Below are 18,010 nucleotides of genomic sequence, written 5' to 3'. Positions count from 1 at the left end.
ACATAAGCCTACTATATAGTATTAGAACGTCCTTGGTTGGCTATTCGGCGTCAGTCCCGGCGACTCGATACGGATTCCGGCCCAAACTTCGGCTTCTCAGGCCCGGAAGAAAAGCAATCGGAGTCTGAACCTGGATACAATTTACATCAAACTGGAGGCTTGTATACAACTGAGAAATCCTTTTGCGGGTAACATGCACATATTTCACTATCAATCGCCACTGCGTTCTCTACTACTTCACCGCCGACTTCTAACCCTTGGTGTCCCAATCATAGAATGGCCACTGCATTCGGCGGTGATCCCACACCACCTGGGATATTCAAGGGTACACTGACCAGCATGAACGAATACCGACCGAACTCTTCACATCGCTGAGCCAGTCCTTCTAGATCCCACAGCTCTCCGATCGGTGTCCCCCAGGAGGGTAGCAAGTATTGATGAAAAGCTGTTGAAAAGAAGCATAAAGTGTCCCCTTGGGTATCAGTTTCTCGCTCCTCATTCTCAAGTGGAGTAAACATCGCGCTACAGGACAGGGGGAGGAGGAACTTACAAGGACTGTCTTTGGGCAAGGGCATAGCTTCCCAAGCCAAAGAATCCCCAGCGACGGCAGAGAAATGGTGGTTCCACACCCACGAGACGGTCTCATGGTCTGCCTGCACGCCCGCCGATTCTCGCGCCTCGTCCAAGAACCACGCGTCTCTCTTGGTCGGATCGTTACATTCGTTGTACCATTTGCCGAAACCGGTTCTCACCAGGAGTATGTCACCCTGTTTGAAGGTGAGGCCCTGCTCACGGGCTGCAACCTCCAAATCTCGACTCGTGAACCCAAAGTATTTTGTCGGGTCGTATTTGATCTCGTGGCGCTGGGCGTACTTGACCAGATCGATCAGGACGCCTCGACCGGTGACGCCGCCCTTTTCGTGCCATTCTAGAGACAATAACCTCCGTGTCAGCCGCCGTGGCTTGATTGAAATTAGACGAGGGAAGAGGTAAGTGGTTCATCACGCACTATGTATCCCAAGCTTGGTGGTTGCTTTGGGGCCTAGGACCTCATCCTTGGTCACGCCATTATAGAGCAGTCCATTATCGTGGACAATGTGACGGAGACCGTCCCACTGCGACCCGGCCTGGGTGTTGAAGAGAACCGTGTCGTCAAAGCTCTGGGATGAGCTGAAGGTGCTGTTATCCCGGATCGTGTGTTGGAGGCCCTGGCGACGAAAGATTGCGATAGAAGGTTGATCGAGGGCCAGGCTTCGAAACGAGAAGAACAAGAAGACCAAATAGTCAGCAGCCTTGAAAGAAAAAGGACCACCTTCTTCGGTTCACCAGGGAATACCCGGTAAACTGAGTAGTTATACGCCCAACCCGTCCGAAGAACCCCAGGGAAACTACTGTCTTTCTCCACTCACTTCAATGACACCGAGATACCTTCACGAATCTCCTTAGCCGCCTCTTTGATCACTGCCGGTGTCAAGAGGTTCAAAGTCCCCAGTTCATCCTTCTGGCCGTCTCGATCCCATAGGCCCCAGGTCGCCGACGGGGGCACCCCCTCTTGAGTCGGAATCTCATTGAAATCGGGCAATTTGTCGATTCGGTCGTGGAAGGAGACCGGCGCGAGATCCATTCTTGATAATGCCCGAGATGTCTCTTGCCTACGTCCCTCTATTTTTTCTAACCGGGAGTCGGAATATATGCTATGCTCTCCAGTATATTTTGGTGAAATTTGCACGGCCTTTTAAGATAATAGTGTAGATGTGAACTTCCACAAAGGGCCGCCGGAATTATCAGTGGTGCTTCGGGTGATCATGAAAGGGATAGTGTCCGCCCCGGACGGGGCTTTGGCGGGTGAGGCAGGGGATTGATTGATACAAGGAGGCATTATTACCGAGACGGCATTGCGCCGCCCGATAAAATTCCGCCATGGTTCAAGGAATTGTATAATCTGGTTCCATCACTATGGGCCCGAAATTCCAGATGCAGTACATAACAAAAGGTAAGGGCGAGTAGACAAACATGCATACTAGGGGTATATACAAACATTATCGTCCCGTCTTCTGTGACGCGCTGGCTGTTGCATTAAGAGCCCTCTCCAGACCCTCCTTTCAACCAAACTGATCAAATGACCGAAATTCCAATATCGCAGCGTCATCCAAGGGCGCATCGAGAGTTGCATCGTAAAGGAGATCGAACATGTTCGCGCTGTATTGGTTGAGCTCCAAACAGTTGCCCATGTTGGTATCCATGTCCGCCACTTGGAACGTTTTCGAAGTCTGGCTCGCCGTCGCCGTCTTGTCTCTGCCCCTGATATTCAACTCGACCGCCGACACGATCCTCCTCAGTCGTTTCAACATGGCCCGCGCTAGGGCAAAGCCCGAGGAGACGTCCTGAAAGACCATCATGGCTTTCTGATATAGACTTATCGCGTCTTCCCGCAGATTGTTTTGCGGGCCACCTTTCAAAATGATACATGCCACCGGAATCATAGCCCCCGTCAGGTACGTGATGGAAGAATAGCGTTCAAGCTCTTGGTGGAGACTCGAAAAGTGCGTGTTGTAAATGGTCATGATGGAATCGCTGGCAATGGGTAAACAGATCTCGGCAGCCCGTTGGCGAAAATCAGATCCAACCATCGACTGCCGCTGGAGCAGGAGTCGGAGGTGATTGACACGCTGCGACCGTCAGAGAGACGTTGTAACAAGAAAGAATGCTGCAGACTTACCAGGTGGAGAATGTACGCCTGCCGGACGATGTACCGCGGTGTTTCTCGGGCGCCGGGGGAGGTCGACAGCTCGCCTCTCCATTGTAGGTGCTTGGGAAACCTGTCTCGGAGGAGGATCAACCTCGCGTCCATCGTCACAACGTACTCGTCGCTGATGGTGCTTTCGGCATTCAAACCATACATCTTGTCCCAGACCTCGGCGCTGAGTTGGCCCCATCTCACAATGTTGTGCTGATATGGACTGGCAGAATGTTCAGGGGTTTCCTCGGGAAGCAGATCACCAGCATTAAGCATTTGATCATTTACAGCCGCGGGCAAGTCGACCCGATGCTCGGTGTCCCGAAGGAGGTAAGGCATCCCGCTGACCTGTGCCACAGTACGATCTAAGCAGTAGATGGACCAGAAGATGCGTTGTCGCATGTGGACCTCAAAGGGAGTGCAGTCCTTCCAGGTCGATTGGCGATTCAGCCCGTTCTGGTAACAAAGACGGACTGCCTGAGATACCGCCTCGTACGAGGCATTGTACTCCTCGATGTATAATAGGTAGAGGGCTTTGATGATGAAACAATTGGCTGTTTGTACATCCCCTCTTCCCATATGAGTATTGTGGGAAAGTAAGTGACTAGCACGATTGAATTCTTGCCAACCCGGAATTGCCGATGATTCGGTGCAATAGTCCTCGAGAATTTTCATCAACGCCACTAGTAAATACACTAGAGCCACGAACTGGAGTGCCTCTCGGTTGCGAAGAGTGCTGATATCGCTGGTCGAATAGGTTTGCAAATCCGAAAAGAAGCGGCTTTCGTTGAGGCAAGGGTCTGTATATGTCAATCATCATATCGACTTCCATTCGGATGGTTGGAGACCAAAACTCACAGTGCGGATTCAGAAAGGTGAAATATCTTCTCAGGGTATTCTGGTCCTGGTCATGATTTCGGTAATTCATGCGCGATGTCCATACGAGCAATTCCCTCTCGCAACAGTCCGGGAAAGCATTCCAACGTGCGAAAGGACAGTGGTTTAGGGCTGCGGGCTGTTCCACTGACTTGTCTGGAGGGATAAGCTGGTCAAGGTCTGCTATTGTCTTGCGGGCACTCGTCCCTCCGCGGATCGCCTCGTCCATTTGATCCGGATCGTTCTCCAGGAGGGAGGAGCGATCGTTCTGCGCGACGGACGGCGATAACCAATCTGACCCTGCACTAGGGCTAGCATCGTCCCCGTCAGGGAGCTCCGCTTGCTGAGGAAAAGCCTTCTCCAGTCTCGCCAATCGTGCTTCAAAATCCATTGTTTGCTGGGTACCTGATGGCACAGACTGAGCGGCCACATTTTTTGGGGCGCTTCCTGACGCTGAGAGCGAGTCTGGCTGGACTGAAACATGACGCGGGCTAGAAGGAGGAGCTGGAGCGGCATTGCATACATTCTCCAAGCGGCTCGGCCTGGGGATTTATTGTCAACATGTCTCATCTCCAACCTTTGATGTCGTAAATTTAAGGAAAGAGGTACTTGCCTGGCGTTGCTTGAGCTGTCTACCATTCGGTGTCTTCGACGCGAACCCGTTCGATACTCGCAATTGGCGCCAGTCAGGCCGCATTGGTAGCATGGGCCAGGCTGTTCTCCAGAACACTTTTCATGGTGTCAGTAATACCGCCACATCGAGTTTCGAAGATGCGTTTTCTCAATCAGTGACACACTAACCCTCACTTTCCGTCGCTGGCATTTCAGGCTGAGACAAGGATTCCACGTCAGTCTTTGAAGATTTCCACGACATCCGCAAGCAGGCCGGCAGCACTCACCAAGCTCGTGACGTGTACTTGTTTCGGCGCGTCGGTGGAGGGAGTCGGGAGGCAGACGTCGGCTCTGCGATGGATATAGATGTCTGTTGGACGTCTGCTGGCAGGTCGGTCCCTGCGCCAATGCCGGCGCCAGGAACCAAATCGTTCAGCAAGGGACCCGTAGAAGTGTGGTGAAAGGCCGGTTGATCCATCTCTCATGCACGACGGCGATGGCGCCTGGTGGTTCTTGGTCGAATGTAATAGGATACAGCCTGGTCTGTTTGACGTTGGTGTGTCTCTTCCAGGAGCAACAAGGAACTACTGCGGCAACGTCGACAAGCCAAGTTTTTATGCGTTCGGGCTGTTCGGCAGGCACTGGCAGGGCAGTCCAGGCCCCGGGCGGCGCCAAGTGCGGGGTGCGGGGGCCTCTCTACATTGCCTTTGAAAGCTGGTGCTGCTCCCTGTGGCTGCTGAAACAACCTGTCACTTGGCCCACAGTCTACCATCTGGCTTAACTTTTACAGGGCTACTTTGGGATCATCTTATGACTCGAGTCGAGGCGAAGTGCCATGTGGTCTTGCTCTTGCCACCTATCTACCCACCCTGAACACACCTAACGATGGGCCCGGGGTTGCCACCGAGCTAGGGGTTGGCCTTTCAGAACCTTCCCACGGAATGTGGAATTTCGGTATTAGGAATTCGGAATTGACAGGACATCGCCTCAGAAAGAACGATCCCCGTTGCTCGCAAGGCTCACGCAATGTTGCGATTGGAACCAGGGCAATCTAGGAAATAGAGCTTTGACATGCCCGGCTACGATGTCGGCAAGGGTTCTTTCCTTCGCTTTCAGGATGTTGCCTAGTGCGTGGGAACATCCAAGCGTTTGATAACTCTTCTCCCTGAGTCTCGGCTTGTTGCGTGAACGAAGTCAGCGTTGTTCAAGTCTCTCCTACTGCGGTCGTTCGATTCTGAACACAGCGAGCCATGAAGCCTGGTGCAAAAACATCCCTCGTTCGCTTCAGCGATCTTGAGCCATCATGGCACGTCCCCGGAGCCAAAGTCCCCGGCACCATGAGATGGCTTATTAGTTGGGTCGGCGGGCCAGCGGGCTATATCAATTCCAGCCCCGGAAAAGCTGTGGAAAATGAAGATATTGGTGTTGGATTCATGTATCTACCAGTGGGACAACGGCAGCAGGGTCTACACTACCATGAGGTTACGGAGATATATATCATCATCAAGGGCTTTCTGGAAGGGTACGACGGGACAGGCAAGTCTCACCGAGCAGGTCCCATGGATTTGATCAATATTCCTGCTGGTGTTCCTCACGGCGTGCGCAATTGCGGCTCTGAAGATGTGGAGATGGTCTGGCTACACGATGGAGTCGAGAAAAAGGGGGTTACGGTGTACTGTACGACGGAAGAGGACATCAGAAACGCGCCTGGCAAGGAGCCGATCACGATCGTCTCACTAAAGGATCTGGAGCCTTGTTGGTCACTACCTCGCGCCAAGGAACCCGAGTTTCTTAGATGGTCAATCAACTGGATCGGAGGTCCATCTGGGTACCAGAACCTGAATCGCGGGCTGGCGGTCGAGAGCGAGAAGATTACGGCTGGCCTGACGGTCCTCATGCCGGGCAATAAACAACCGCCGTACGCCCAAGAGCAAGTGTCAGAGACCTGTATTATCGCGGGAGGAAAAGCGGTCATAAATCTCGGTCAAGGCAACACAGAAGTTGGCTACCTGGATTGCCTTTACTTTCCACCAGGGCTTACTCATTCACTGCGAAACCACGGCACCGAACCGGCTTACATTCTATGGGCTCATTCTAAGGCGAACCCAATTGGCGCAACGGTCTATCAAGGGGAAACAAACACGCATTGTAACGGCAATGGCAGCAGCTCGGCTGATTGAGAGTCTTTCTTTTTTCTAGAGGAATGCGCATACACGTCTTTTTTCCGTCTCTGGCATACCTATCAATCAGGGTCATTTTCAATACCGACACTTTTACAGCCATGGAGCTGGATCGAATGCACGAGTCGATATTGCCTTACCTTAGACTACCTGCATATCTCTCCTGGAGTTTTCGTATTTATGGACCGACTTTGATGATTTCCGATTCTGGCCGTGGTAGATGTGAGTCTGACTAGAGCAGGCCCGTGGGAGGGCCAGGATAGGGTTCTTCGACGGTTCATTTTATGAACGCGACAGGCGACTGACAACAGCACGTGGACTTAACTTCCAGCCCTGTTGATGTGTTCAAGATTGCCGAAGATGTGGCTGGGCGTCCCGTCCAGTATTCGGGCGTGTCAGAATACTGTATAGATGCTTAGAACCTGCCTCTCAAGACGCTCTTTTTGGGCTATTCAGACTCTAAATGATTGCAACTCCATCTCCATGAAACATCAGGGTAGACTGGGTATATACTAGACCTCTCAGGAGTGTATTGGGCCAGTTAATTAAGGTGCTCATAACCAGTGTAAATCAATCGTATAAAACTATAAATGTGGATAAAAGAACATAAGTGAAGAATGTTACACAGGCATTGGATGGCCACCAGGGCAACGGATATGGCGCTGAGGGGTAGGGCGCTAATGGCTCATCTGTTTTCCTGATCTTCCCTAGACGCCTGGACTTCACATCTCTCAAAGCATTATCAAGGATAATCAGGGCTGTCAAAGCGACAAGGTGCAGGTGTGGAGGGTCTTGAAATAGATTACAGAGCGGATATTTAGCAATGCGAAGAAACTACATGCGGTCAAGAGATCGAGAGTAATATCTTACCCATCGCCATCAGGGACCATCTCTCCGACTCAGCAATTTTGTGTCGATTGAAACGTATGACCTTGAGCATGGAATATATGTGTGGATGGAGAGAAACGAGTATTTTATCCTTTTGGTCCCAGTCCCATCTTGCCATGTGGCAAAAACGCGGTCTGACTGGAGTCCAACAGCTGCACCTCGTAGAGCCGCGGGCCAATGTCTGTCAGGCATGCGACAGGGGGTTCTCCTCTCAGGGATGAAGTTCTCAAAGAGCTGCCACTCAGCTGTCATGACCACCTACCCATCTCTTTGATTTTCAGCAATATCCCCACTACGGCAACAGCAGCCGTCCGATTTGCCCTCGGGTGTATTGGGTTATGCCCATCACTTGTCCGTCTAGAACGGGCCCTAATCTGGCCCAGAAATGGGTGGCGACATCGGGCACTGGTGCCCGCGGTTTCAAGGAGAGGGTCCCTTCCGAGATCTGGGATCTGCTGATACCGCACTGTCGGACGTGTCGAATTTCGTTGGCGTGGAACTAATTCTTTTTCGATAGCACACAACTTCGTCTGAGAACCGTGTGGTCCTGTGTCGCCAACAGACGCTCTGTGGTGCACTGCAGAGAGGTGGATGGGATAGGACAACATCCGTGCATTCGTTTGCTGTCGTTTGCAGTGCAGCCAATGGGACGCAGCCCTGTCCGTTTATGCGGGTAAATGTGCCTTTCCATTTGATGTCGCTTGAACAAAGAAAACGAGACGCGTCTGATGAGGTGGCTGATCTGTTTGCAGTCCTATTAACAGTCACAGTCTCAATTCAGAGCAAAGTGCAGCTCCGTCGGCGAGTGGAATTGTTGTTTTTGAAAGCTCGGCCGTGAATTGCGCTGTCGTCACATCGGGGTGCAGTTTTCACTTCCACCTTCTCCCATCAGACGAGCCATTATCACTTGCACTTTCACTTCCACAACCAACACACCACACCGCCTGGCGCAGTTTACTTTACAACTTTACCATTCATGAATTTTTCAGATCCGCCTCCTTCAGTTCTCTACAACAACACCTCCAACCCTCTGCTCTCTCTCCATTTTCGGCTTGGCGATCAGCTTCCGTCATAGGCTCACCTGGCTGGCCTCACTTTCCGCCTCCCCCGATCGATCTAGTTCCACCTCGACAGGCCATTCAAGGGTCGAAATAATAGGCCTCATCCAGTGATCGGCGCTTTATCTCCCACGGGACCCCTGGCCTCACCTTCAAACCCCTAAGTCTCAGCCTGACCGCCTCTCTGTCTCGGAATATGGCTAGCTGCCTTTGCTTTTACCTCCAAGCGCCACGATGAACACACAGCCTCCATACCCGCTGAACAGACCTGGAACTCGTGATGTGACACGCCAAAATAGTGCTGAGAAAGAATGGAGAAGCTGGCCGTCGGTGAAGGCAACTATTCCTAATTTGCCCCACGGTACAACAACCTACGATATCCATAAGAATCTCCAGCGCTTTGGGAGACTAGAATACATCCGCATCGAGGAGACTCGTCAAGGCAACTTCGCCAGATTTGCTCAGGTTGTTTTCAAGTAGGTCAATCTATGACGGTGAGAATCTTTGCTAATCCAGGTCACAGACCTCCGCCCATTCGGAGAGCTCCATGGGACCCGGCGTACAAACATGGCATTGACTTCCCTCTTCGAAGCAAAGATGGTGAAAGACCAAACAGAGTGAGGGTGTACTTGTCCCAAAACCAACCCACGATTCAAGTCTTTCGGAGTCGTGCTTACTCTGGCCTGACATATCCGTCCGAAATGACCCTGTTAGGCTACTCGATCGACTTCGGCTATCTTCAAAATCCGTCACTGATGGTCGTTAAGGCGAGCAAGTCCGAAATCCACGGTGCCGGTGTCAGACTGCTTCTCAATCTGAAACGCCTAGAATTGGAAGTCCACTTTCCCGTACTGATCAAATCAAAGGGCAAGACCAGCGAAAGAGTTTACCGATTCTTTCTAGCTCTCGACGATCAATTTTCTCTTTCTGAAGTTCCAAATGGAGTGTTGTCTTCATTGGTGATCCATGCAAAGCATCCGCCCTGCTATTCAAGGCAACTGAAGGAGGCCATGCAGCTGAGTCACGACCCGAAGTCATACAGATGGTCCGCGGATGATACATGGTCTCGACAGACCGACCTTGTTGACGAAAAGGAAACATATACAAAGATCGACAGCAGTCCTGTGTCAGTGCAAAAGCTCTACAACAGCATTGATATTGGCCGTTGGACGACCTTCCGGGTCACTATCAAGCCATGCACTGACCGCCCCGACAATTCTTCGGAATTCTTCCTCAAGGCTCTTGCCGATTTCAACATACGCATCACTCGTGATCCTTCGTTCAGGGTCATACCAGGCCAAACTGGCGTGGCGCCTGTTTGGCGTATGTTGAGTGGTACTTCCTCACTTCAATCCTTCTCGGACCAGCTTTCCTTGCCATATCTTGGTTTCGATTTGAGATATCAACTTGAGGTTTGTATCTCCAAAGGCTGGCTCAATGAGTACAGTTTGGACGACAAGTTCCTGCGACAGCTTACAGCAATGCGACCTGAGCGTGCGAAGCAGATGCTCGTTCATGTCGATTCATACCAACAGAGAGTCTACGATCCCATGTCCATCTTTACCGATCTTCGTTACTCAAAGCCTGTCCGTGCTCGTCCACTGCCAGTGAATTGCGCAGAGATATACCATGCCACGGTCACCGCAACGCGAATCCTCTTCCACACCCCGTCCGTCGAGATCACCAATCGTATTGTGCGCAAGTATAGGCGCTTCAGCGATCGATTTCTTCGGGTCCGCTTCGAAGATGAGCCATACAGGGGCCAAACAAGGCTCTATCCCGCAACAAATGGCAAGATGAAGCTCATCTTTGAGAGAGTTCGTCGTACACTGAAAAATGGTATTCTTCTTGGTGATCGACATTACGAGTTTCTCGCGTGGGGCAACTCACAGCTCCGAGAACACGGAGCATACTTCTTCGCTGCCTCACAGAACCCCGTCATCACCGCCGACAGTATTCGCAGAGAAATGGGCACTTTTGACCACGAAAAGGTTGTCGCAAAGCGAGCCGCGCGAATGGGCCAGTGCTTTTCTACTACGAAACCAGTTCCGGTGCTCAGCAGAAACAGTTGGAAAAGAGACCCGATCCCGGACATAGTCAATGGTCCTTACACTTTCACTGATGGGGTGGGTAAGATCTCTCCTCTTGCTGCTCAGCTTGTCAAAACAAATCTCAAACTTGCTGGCGAGCACCTGCCTTCAGCATTCCAATTTCGACTGGGTGGCTGTAAGGGCGTCCTGGCGGTGGATCCCAAGCTCAATGGCGTTGACATCAAAATCCGTCCGAGTCAGTACAAATTCAGCTGTGAGTCCGATGAGTTGGAGATCATTCGCGTCTCAGAATTCTGGCAACCATTCCTCAACCGACAGATCATTTTGGTACTCTCGGCGCTCGGCGTCCCTGATCGCGTATTCTTGCACAAGCAATTGGACTGCATAAAGGCATTGGACGCCGCTCTCGTGGATGACAAAGCTGCCTTGCGAGCGTTGCGCTCCACCGTTGACCCCAATTCAATCACCCTGAGCATCGCTTCCTTGATAGAGGCCGGGTTCAGTCACATCCATGAACCCTTTGTGACGTCTCTGATACGGCTTTGGAGGGCCTGGACCTTGAAATACCTGAAGGAGAAAGCAAAGATCCCGATCACTCAAGGAGCCTTCGTGCTCGGTGTTGTCGATGAAACGAGGACACTTCGTGGCCACATCAACGATATGCAGCCTGGACCTGGCGCAAGCGAACAGGAGAAGGAGAGATCGTTGCCAGAGATCTTCATCCAATACACAGACCCGGAACAAAAGGGAGTGCGCCGCATTGTGGAAGGAATTTGTGTCATTGCCCGGAATCCGTCCTTGCACCGAGGTGATGTACGAGTGGTCAAAGCCATTGATGTGCCACATTTACACCATCACTGTGATGTGGTGGTCATGCCAGCGACTGGAGATCGTGACTTGCCAAGTATGTGCTCAGGCGGTGATCTCGACGGAGATGACTACATTGTGAGCTGGGACCCAGATCTCATTCCTTCGGAATGGAATGCCGAACCCTTTCATTATAACGCTCCGAAGCCAATACAGAAAGAGCAGATATCTATCGACGATATTATCAATTTCTTCTACGATTACATGCAGAATGATTTCCTCGGAAGGATCGCCAATGCTCATCTCGCAGCTGCTGACTACCTCCATGACGGAATCAACAGCGAGCAATGCCTCAAGCTTGTCGGGCTCCATTCGTTGGCCGTTGATTATCCCAAGACCGGCATCCCTGCCGAGATGAGTCGAGACCTTGAACGGAACAACTGGCCTCACTTCATGGAAAAGAAGCGAGCAGGAGGATACCGTTCTAAGAAGATTTTAGGTCAATTGTACGATGCAGTTGAGCGAGCAAAATTTAAGCCGCATTGGTCAGGCAACTTCGACCAGCGAATCCTCCTGCATACACCAGCAGATGAGATCAGAGGTATTGTCAGCAATATGAAAAAGAGTTACGATGAGAGTATGCGGCGCATTATGGCTCAACATCAAATTGGTTCCGAGTTTGAGGTTTGGTCTACGTTTGTACTCCACCACAGCAAAGTGTCTAGAGATTTCAAGTTCCATGAAGAGATTGGACAGCACGCCAAAACTTTGAAGGACCAATACTACGAAGCACTCTGCCAGGAGGCTGGAGGACATGAGACTGAGAAGCTTAAGCCATTTGCGATAGCAGCTTATCATGTCACTCACGACGAATTTCGAGAGGCACAAATCCATCAGCAAGACGTCCAAGAGGATGACTCAGAGTCTGCTGATTCAGATATACCAGGCTTGGCTTCTTCGACAATGCCGTTTATATCCTTCCCCTGGGTTCTTCAGGATACACTGGTGAAAATTGCAAGGAACACAGTTCTGCATGACGGAGGCGAGGCATTGCAGACTGCTGATCAACGGTCAACGCGTAGTGACGACGCGGTACAAGTGGAGACTGACCCCTTCCTTGAAGGATTTGGTCGTAAATGGACCTATTATGGGGAGCATTTGCCTGATCCGTATATTCCTGTCACGGAGCGCGCGGACAAGGCTCTGTCAGAAATAATACCGAACGAAATGTTACGCGCAGGGACGATGCCACCACCTCCTCCAAGGGAAAGCCCAACAGCAAAGCCTTCGCCTAGCGAACGACACTTTCTCGACGCATTCGGAAACATGGACGATCAAGCCGTGTCTGATATCAGCTCAATGGTTTCTTCCAACGTACCCTCTGTGGTCTTAAGTAACATGAGTGCATCCACCAGCTCAGACGATATCGACCCTCCCCCTTCCCCTGAGTGTCTTACATCTCAGGTCCTGCCATCTTCCCGAATCTCCAGCTCTAATGACACGGGCCGGTTCCAGGACCTCCGGATGCCGACTTCAAATAATATCCATCCACTTGCCGTTCACGAGAAACTGCCGCTCAAAGACCCGGTTTTGATGACACAGGAAGAGCTTCGCGCCTTTGGGGGTGATAGTGGTGATGAGGATGACTTTACCTTCTAAATCTGACGTCTGTTCAGAATCACGACGAAACCCTCGGGCCAGCATATCGAACGATGAATGTGATTCTCTCCGCTGGCGGTCCTCACTTTCTTTTCTCCGCTTATTGACCTTTCCAGACATGCGTGTCGACCTACACGAAACGACGGTCGTGACCGACCAATGATGAAATCAGGGGTTTTGGGGGGATTGTGGGTTTTCTCATATCTACTGATCTCAGAAATGCATGATACCCAAAGGCATAGCGTGGCGTTTTACACCAGTTTATCCGGGATCTAGGGAGGGAGACGTTGCCGTCAACGTGTGGGTGATTGGACAACTTCTAGATGTGCGAGCCACGGCGCGGCATCGACGGCGATAAAGGCGTAACCTGCGTCCCAGCTGGGACTCGGGAATTCATGGCGGCCGTGGCGACTAAAGTAGGCTGGGTGCAGAAAACCAGGATTCGTGACGTTGCGACTATAGGCAACTAGTTGAGAGCTGAGCTAGCCAGCCAGTCAAGCACACATGAAGCGCGCAATTCCTCGAGACTGCACATGACTTCCCTCTTAAGTATGAACGAGCAGTCCCATTACGAGTCAACACTGCAAGCAAGCAAGGCCGAGAAAGTTTATTGCTTCAACGGACCCTGGTTAGTAGGTTTTATGCCGTGTCAACCACCCCTGGAAGGGAGTTGCTTGCTTGTACAGGACGTCGAAGGACACACGGAGGTCAGGGGTAGGGAGATAGACAGACGCAAAAGTCACACGATCGGGGGAAAAGGGAGCATTGGTCGCAATGTAGGCAATATCAAACCTCTCTCTCTCTCTCACTCTCTCCCCTCTTGCGTTGTTTCACATTGGTCAGTTCACTTCAAGCACGATCGCAGTCGCATTGGCATTCGCATTTCCAGGGCCATGCGCCACCCCTTCAACACTGTTTTGACGGTTTTTCAAATCGATTGTCATTTCTCCTAGGCAGGAAGCATATCGAGGCAAGCAGGTAGATATGGAGAAGGAAAAAGACCCTTGGCCATTATTTTGCTCTGTCGGAATTTCTCTCTTCGGGGTGTCAAAGCCGCCGCCCATACACATAACCTCTGGGAGAAGAGCAGGCGGGGCCTGGTTTTTCGTCCTTGAGACTCTCTCTTTCCGCTACCTCCACAATGCGCAGTTCTCTCTCGCCTTGCTCACAAACCATGGCTTTTTGAAGTTCTCCATTTCACTTCCCCGGTCCATACCCATCTCGTCGATTCAGGGCCCGTCCTGGCCTGTCATAGCAAAAAAAAGACACGCAAAACCCAGTCTCTCCGCGTTTAGATGTGCGTATCGTATGGTTGAGGAGCAAGACTCTCGACACCTGTGAACTCGACGACGTGGGATTTCCGGGGACCTTGGGGTTGACGCTTCAGCTGCACGGATTCGCCCTTCTCCTTGGCCTCGCGGCGGCGGTTGGCGTTCGACTTGACTCTGTTCAAGACTGCAGATATTCACATCATACATCAGCATATGACACCTCGATCGGATTCCACATGACTCCTCCACAAGAGTATCTAGGTCGCTACACGGATAAATGTGTGGAAAGTGAGGTAGGCGGGACTTACACTCTTCTCTCGATCTCGAATGGGCAATGTGCTCGACGCGGACGTTGACTCGCTTCTCGATGTATCGGTTTCCGACACGCTTGTAGATGATGACTCCGACGGCGGATTTGGTCACGTTGTACACGACGCCAGTCTTGCCATGGTACACTTTGTAGGGCATCTAAATTTTTTCCAGAACAAAGATCAGTTATCGGCGGTTGTGGGTGATAGAGGGTAAAAACTGCCGGGTGGCATTTGCAAAGTTCGCATCAAGGGGACACAACATACACCCTTTTGGACTGCGCCGTTGGCCTTGATGTCGACGATATCACCGACTCGGTATGTCTTCATATACGTCGAGAGAGGGATCATGCCCTGTAAAATTCACCCCGTCAGTCCTTCAGCTTCTTCGCACACATTCTCTGGCTGATTCGTACCTTCTGGCGGAAGCTGCGGCTGAACGCATAGCGCGTGCCAGACCGGAGACCTCGAGAGTGACCCATTGTGACAGATGAGTTCGAGGCGACTTGTCTGCAAGGAAAAGATCGAGTTGTCGAGACGGATTATAGAACTGTTCAATGTTGGTGTGGTGGGCTCAAAGGCGCAGTTGCCCAAAATCAATGCCAAGCCGCGGAGCGTGAAATTCGAATTGTGCGGCCACGCCAAGACTCGAAATCCGCCCAATTTTGCACCAGACACAAGCCCACCTCAATTGCATCTCCTCTACGAAAAATAACCGTCCAACCGCCCAACGACTTCTCACCTGCGACGACCATCTCGATTGCGCCGGCTACATCGCAATCATGGCGCCGCGCTCCTACTCAAAGACCTACAAGGTCCCTCGTCGACGTAAGTGACATGCCGTGCCGTGCTTTGCTGTCCGAAAGGAGAATAACAGGCTGACTTTGCAAAAACAGCATTCGAGTCTGCCCGTCTGTACGTTGATTAATATCCTGGCCACTGAGCACCAGCTTGTCTGTGCTTCATGTCTGAGATATTCTGACTGTCCACTAGTGATTCGGAATTGAAGATTGTGGGCGAATATGGCCTGCGCAACAAGCGTGAAGTCTGGCGTGTCATGCTCACGCTGTCCAAGATTCGACGTGCTGCTCGGTATGCAATCACCAGTCCTGCTTTGGAGTCTCTCTCCTGCAACAGGCAGTTTTGGAGAGGGTTATTTTACTGACGTCTGTGTTTTCGCTGGTAGTCAACTCTTGACCCTCGACGAAAAGGACCCCAAGCGACTCTTCGAAGGCAACGCCCTCATTCGCCGTCTCGTGCGTGTCGGTGTGCTCGATGAATCGCGCATGAAACTCGATTACGTGTTGGCCCTCAAGGTCGAAGATTTCTTGGAGCGCCGCCTGCAAACCTGCGTCTACAAACTCGGTCTCGCCAAGTCCATCCACCACGCCCGTGTGCTGATCAAGCAGCGACACATCCGCGTCGGCAAGCAGATCGTCAACGTCCCCTCTTTCGTCGTGCGACTTGACAGCCAGAAGCACATTGACTTCGCGTTGACGAGTCCCTTCGGCGGTGGCCGCCCTGGTCGCGTCAGGAGAAAGAAGGCCAAGGCTGCGGAAAAGAAGGATGAGGATGGCGAGGAAGGCGGCGAGGACGAGGAGTAGATCATATGACCAACATGACGGATGGGGGACTGATCAGTCAATCTCGGCCCGCCTCGACTATCCAGATGTTGATGGGAGTGTTGGCATGTAACGTCAAAAAGGCATTTTTGTTCAAAGCAGAATTAAGCCATCTCAGCGACACCAAAACGGGAAAGAAAACCCAATTGGCGCCAATTGACGACATGTCTCAAGTCAAGAACTTTAGCATGCCAGCGGTTGATTCCGCCAGGTAGCTAAGCTAGCTAGCGAGCGAGCGATACAAGGTTTCCTTCATACAAGAAATCTTTGGTTGCATTTCCATTTCCATTTCCAGTCCTTGTTCTAGGGTATCATCGTGTGCCATTAGCAAAGCAGTAAACGCCAGCAATCATCCAAAAAGTCGGCACGACGTCTCGTCTCGTCTCCACATCTCAACGTGTCCTCGTTCCCTTCGTGATCAGGATTCGGTCCTTTACACCCCCAGCAATCCCTTCATGACTGCCTCGTTGGCTCTATACCATCTGCCCAACTCCTCCACCTCGTCTCTCCCCCCTTGCTCACGCCTCCTCCTCCCCTCGATCGCCAGCTTCGTGCTCTCGTTGCGCCTCTTCTCCAGATCGACCAGTTCACGGTCCATTTTCTCGACCTCGCGCACCTTTGCGGGCATCAGCCTCTGCAGCTCCGCGATTTCCCTGTCGATCTCGGCGTTGCGCTCTCGCTGTTCCGTGAGCGCCTGTTCCGTGGCCGCGAGCGAGAGATGCATCCTCGGGTCGCCGCTTCCCGGATCCGCGCCGTCGCGACCCCGTCGAACCGCAATGTCGGCCTGTAACCTCTCCACCTCGGCCCTCAACGTCTCGATCTCCGCCGGAACCCGTTCGAGTACGTCCATGCCCTCTCTGACGCCCTCGTACGCGCGCGCGACATCCCGCGCCCGCCCCTCCATCTCCTCGACCAAGGCGTCGACCTCGTCCTTTTTCGCCTTCAACTCCCTCTTCATCACCGCTAGCCTCTCCTCCAGGAGCAGATTATCTTCATGGCTCACGACGAGGGGAGGGTCCCCTACGATGCTGCGCAGGTATTTCTCCTTGGTGACCTGTTCGAGGTAGCTGAAGCGCAGTTTCGAGAACAGGTCTTTGTAATGCGCCAGGTCGGCCAGGAGCGTCGCAGGCGTGAGCTGCAGGTTGGACTCGATCTCCGAGGTCGAGGTGGACAGAGTGTCCGAGGGACGTGGGCGCAGATCTGATGGTCGCTTTGGGGGTGGAGGTTGTGTTTGCGACGCGGTAATGGGCTCCGCGAGCGCGATGATTGAAAGCGGTTGTGCATTTTGCTGAACACGAAGGGTTTCGAGAGTATCGTGATAGTCCATCGAGTCCATTATTCAAAGCAGCAGAGACAATGATTAAGAGCGGTATTACAGGATGTAGTTCATCCGATGGTACCTAGGGCGTCTCGAGCAGTACGAGGTACTTAGATGAATCTGGAAAGGTAAACATGAAGATGCCAAGATGAGTTAGCAACCCACCCCCACATCGGGACTATGGTGACGCCGCCCTGTGGCCACCGGCATGGACTGGTCGTTGCAAAGAAAAGTTCCCGCCGAATTTGGCGGTCACCACCGCCGCTTTTGGGAGGTTCCTTCCCTCAATGCCAAGATCTCTCCCCCTCGTCCAGCACGTCAGCCCCATCCCCAGCGCCCAGACCATGAATCCTCGTTTCTCAGGCTGACCACGCCGACCTCCGCGCTCGTTTCTTACATCACACAACCATGCATCCTGCAATCAGTAAGGCGTACATATACAGTGGACAAACACACACACACACACACACACACCCACAAACACACAACAAAACACCACCAACAACCAAAAGACAAACAAACCAGAAGATCTATTGCCAACACCACCACAGGTGGATACAAAGCGCGCTGGCTCTTACACAACACAGAGGACGCACAGCACTGCGAAACGTCTCGGACAGCGC

The 18,010-nt window shown here is 52.1% G+C and overlaps 7 protein-coding genes across 7 annotated transcripts; 3 read left to right on the top strand and 4 right to left on the bottom strand.

The window, feature by feature from the left end:
- Nucleotides 1–269: 269 nt before the first annotated feature.
- Nucleotides 270–1,624, bottom strand: AYO20_03822 (hypothetical protein; the record flags this gene model as incomplete). Its single annotated transcript, XM_022642122.1, has 4 exons — nt 270–445; nt 551–928; nt 1,010–1,251; nt 1,410–1,624. The coding sequence occupies 4 exons, from the start codon at nt 1,622–1,624 to the stop codon at nt 270–272; spliced, it is 1,011 nt and encodes a 336-aa protein (XP_022501779.1).
- A 478-nt stretch (nt 1,625–2,102) lies between these two features.
- AYO20_03821 (hypothetical protein) lies at nt 2,103–4,004 on the bottom strand (the record flags this gene model as incomplete). The annotated part of the gene is made up of 3 exons (XM_022642121.1): nt 2,103–2,669; nt 2,720–3,537; nt 3,596–4,004. The coding sequence occupies 3 exons, from the start codon at nt 4,002–4,004 to the stop codon at nt 2,103–2,105; spliced, it is 1,794 nt and encodes a 597-aa protein (XP_022501778.1).
- A 1,471-nt stretch (nt 4,005–5,475) lies between these two features.
- AYO20_03820 (hypothetical protein) lies at nt 5,476–6,405 on the top strand (the record flags this gene model as incomplete). Its single annotated transcript, XM_022642120.1, has 1 exon — nt 5,476–6,405. One exon carries the CDS (start codon nt 5,476–5,478, stop codon nt 6,403–6,405), a length of 930 nt encoding a protein of 309 aa, XP_022501777.1.
- Nucleotides 6,406–8,585: 2,180 nt separating this feature from the next.
- Nucleotides 8,586–12,868, top strand: AYO20_03819 (hypothetical protein; the record flags this gene model as incomplete). Its single annotated transcript, XM_022642119.1, has 2 exons — nt 8,586–8,827; nt 8,875–12,868. The coding sequence occupies 2 exons, from the start codon at nt 8,586–8,588 to the stop codon at nt 12,866–12,868; spliced, it is 4,236 nt and encodes a 1,411-aa protein (XP_022501776.1).
- A 1,291-nt stretch (nt 12,869–14,159) lies between these two features.
- Nucleotides 14,160–14,929, bottom strand: AYO20_03818 (hypothetical protein; the record flags this gene model as incomplete). Its single annotated transcript, XM_022642118.1, has 4 exons — nt 14,160–14,323; nt 14,448–14,607; nt 14,715–14,801; nt 14,864–14,929. 4 exons carry the CDS (start codon nt 14,927–14,929, stop codon nt 14,160–14,162), a joined length of 477 nt encoding a protein of 158 aa, XP_022501775.1.
- A 300-nt stretch (nt 14,930–15,229) lies between these two features.
- AYO20_03817 (40S ribosomal protein S9) lies at nt 15,230–16,051 on the top strand (the record flags this gene model as incomplete). The annotated part of the gene is made up of 4 exons (XM_022642117.1): nt 15,230–15,275; nt 15,344–15,362; nt 15,441–15,539; nt 15,589–16,051. 4 exons carry the CDS (start codon nt 15,230–15,232, stop codon nt 16,049–16,051), a joined length of 627 nt encoding a protein of 208 aa, XP_022501774.1.
- A 451-nt stretch (nt 16,052–16,502) lies between these two features.
- Nucleotides 16,503–17,405, bottom strand: AYO20_03816 (hypothetical protein; the record flags this gene model as incomplete). The annotated part of the gene is made up of 1 exon (XM_022642116.1): nt 16,503–17,405. One exon carries the CDS (start codon nt 17,403–17,405, stop codon nt 16,503–16,505), a length of 903 nt encoding a protein of 300 aa, XP_022501773.1.
- Between the last annotated feature and the right edge of the window lie 605 nt (nt 17,406–18,010).

The sequence above is a fragment of the Fonsecaea nubica genome, assembly GCF_001646965.1.
Source record: "Fonsecaea nubica strain CBS 269.64 chromosome Unknown Scaff19, whole genome shotgun sequence".
In the NCBI taxonomy this organism is placed as follows: Eukaryota; Fungi; Ascomycota; class Eurotiomycetes; order Chaetothyriales; family Herpotrichiellaceae; genus Fonsecaea; species Fonsecaea nubica.
This window is presented reverse-complemented; position numbering and strand designations above follow the sequence as displayed.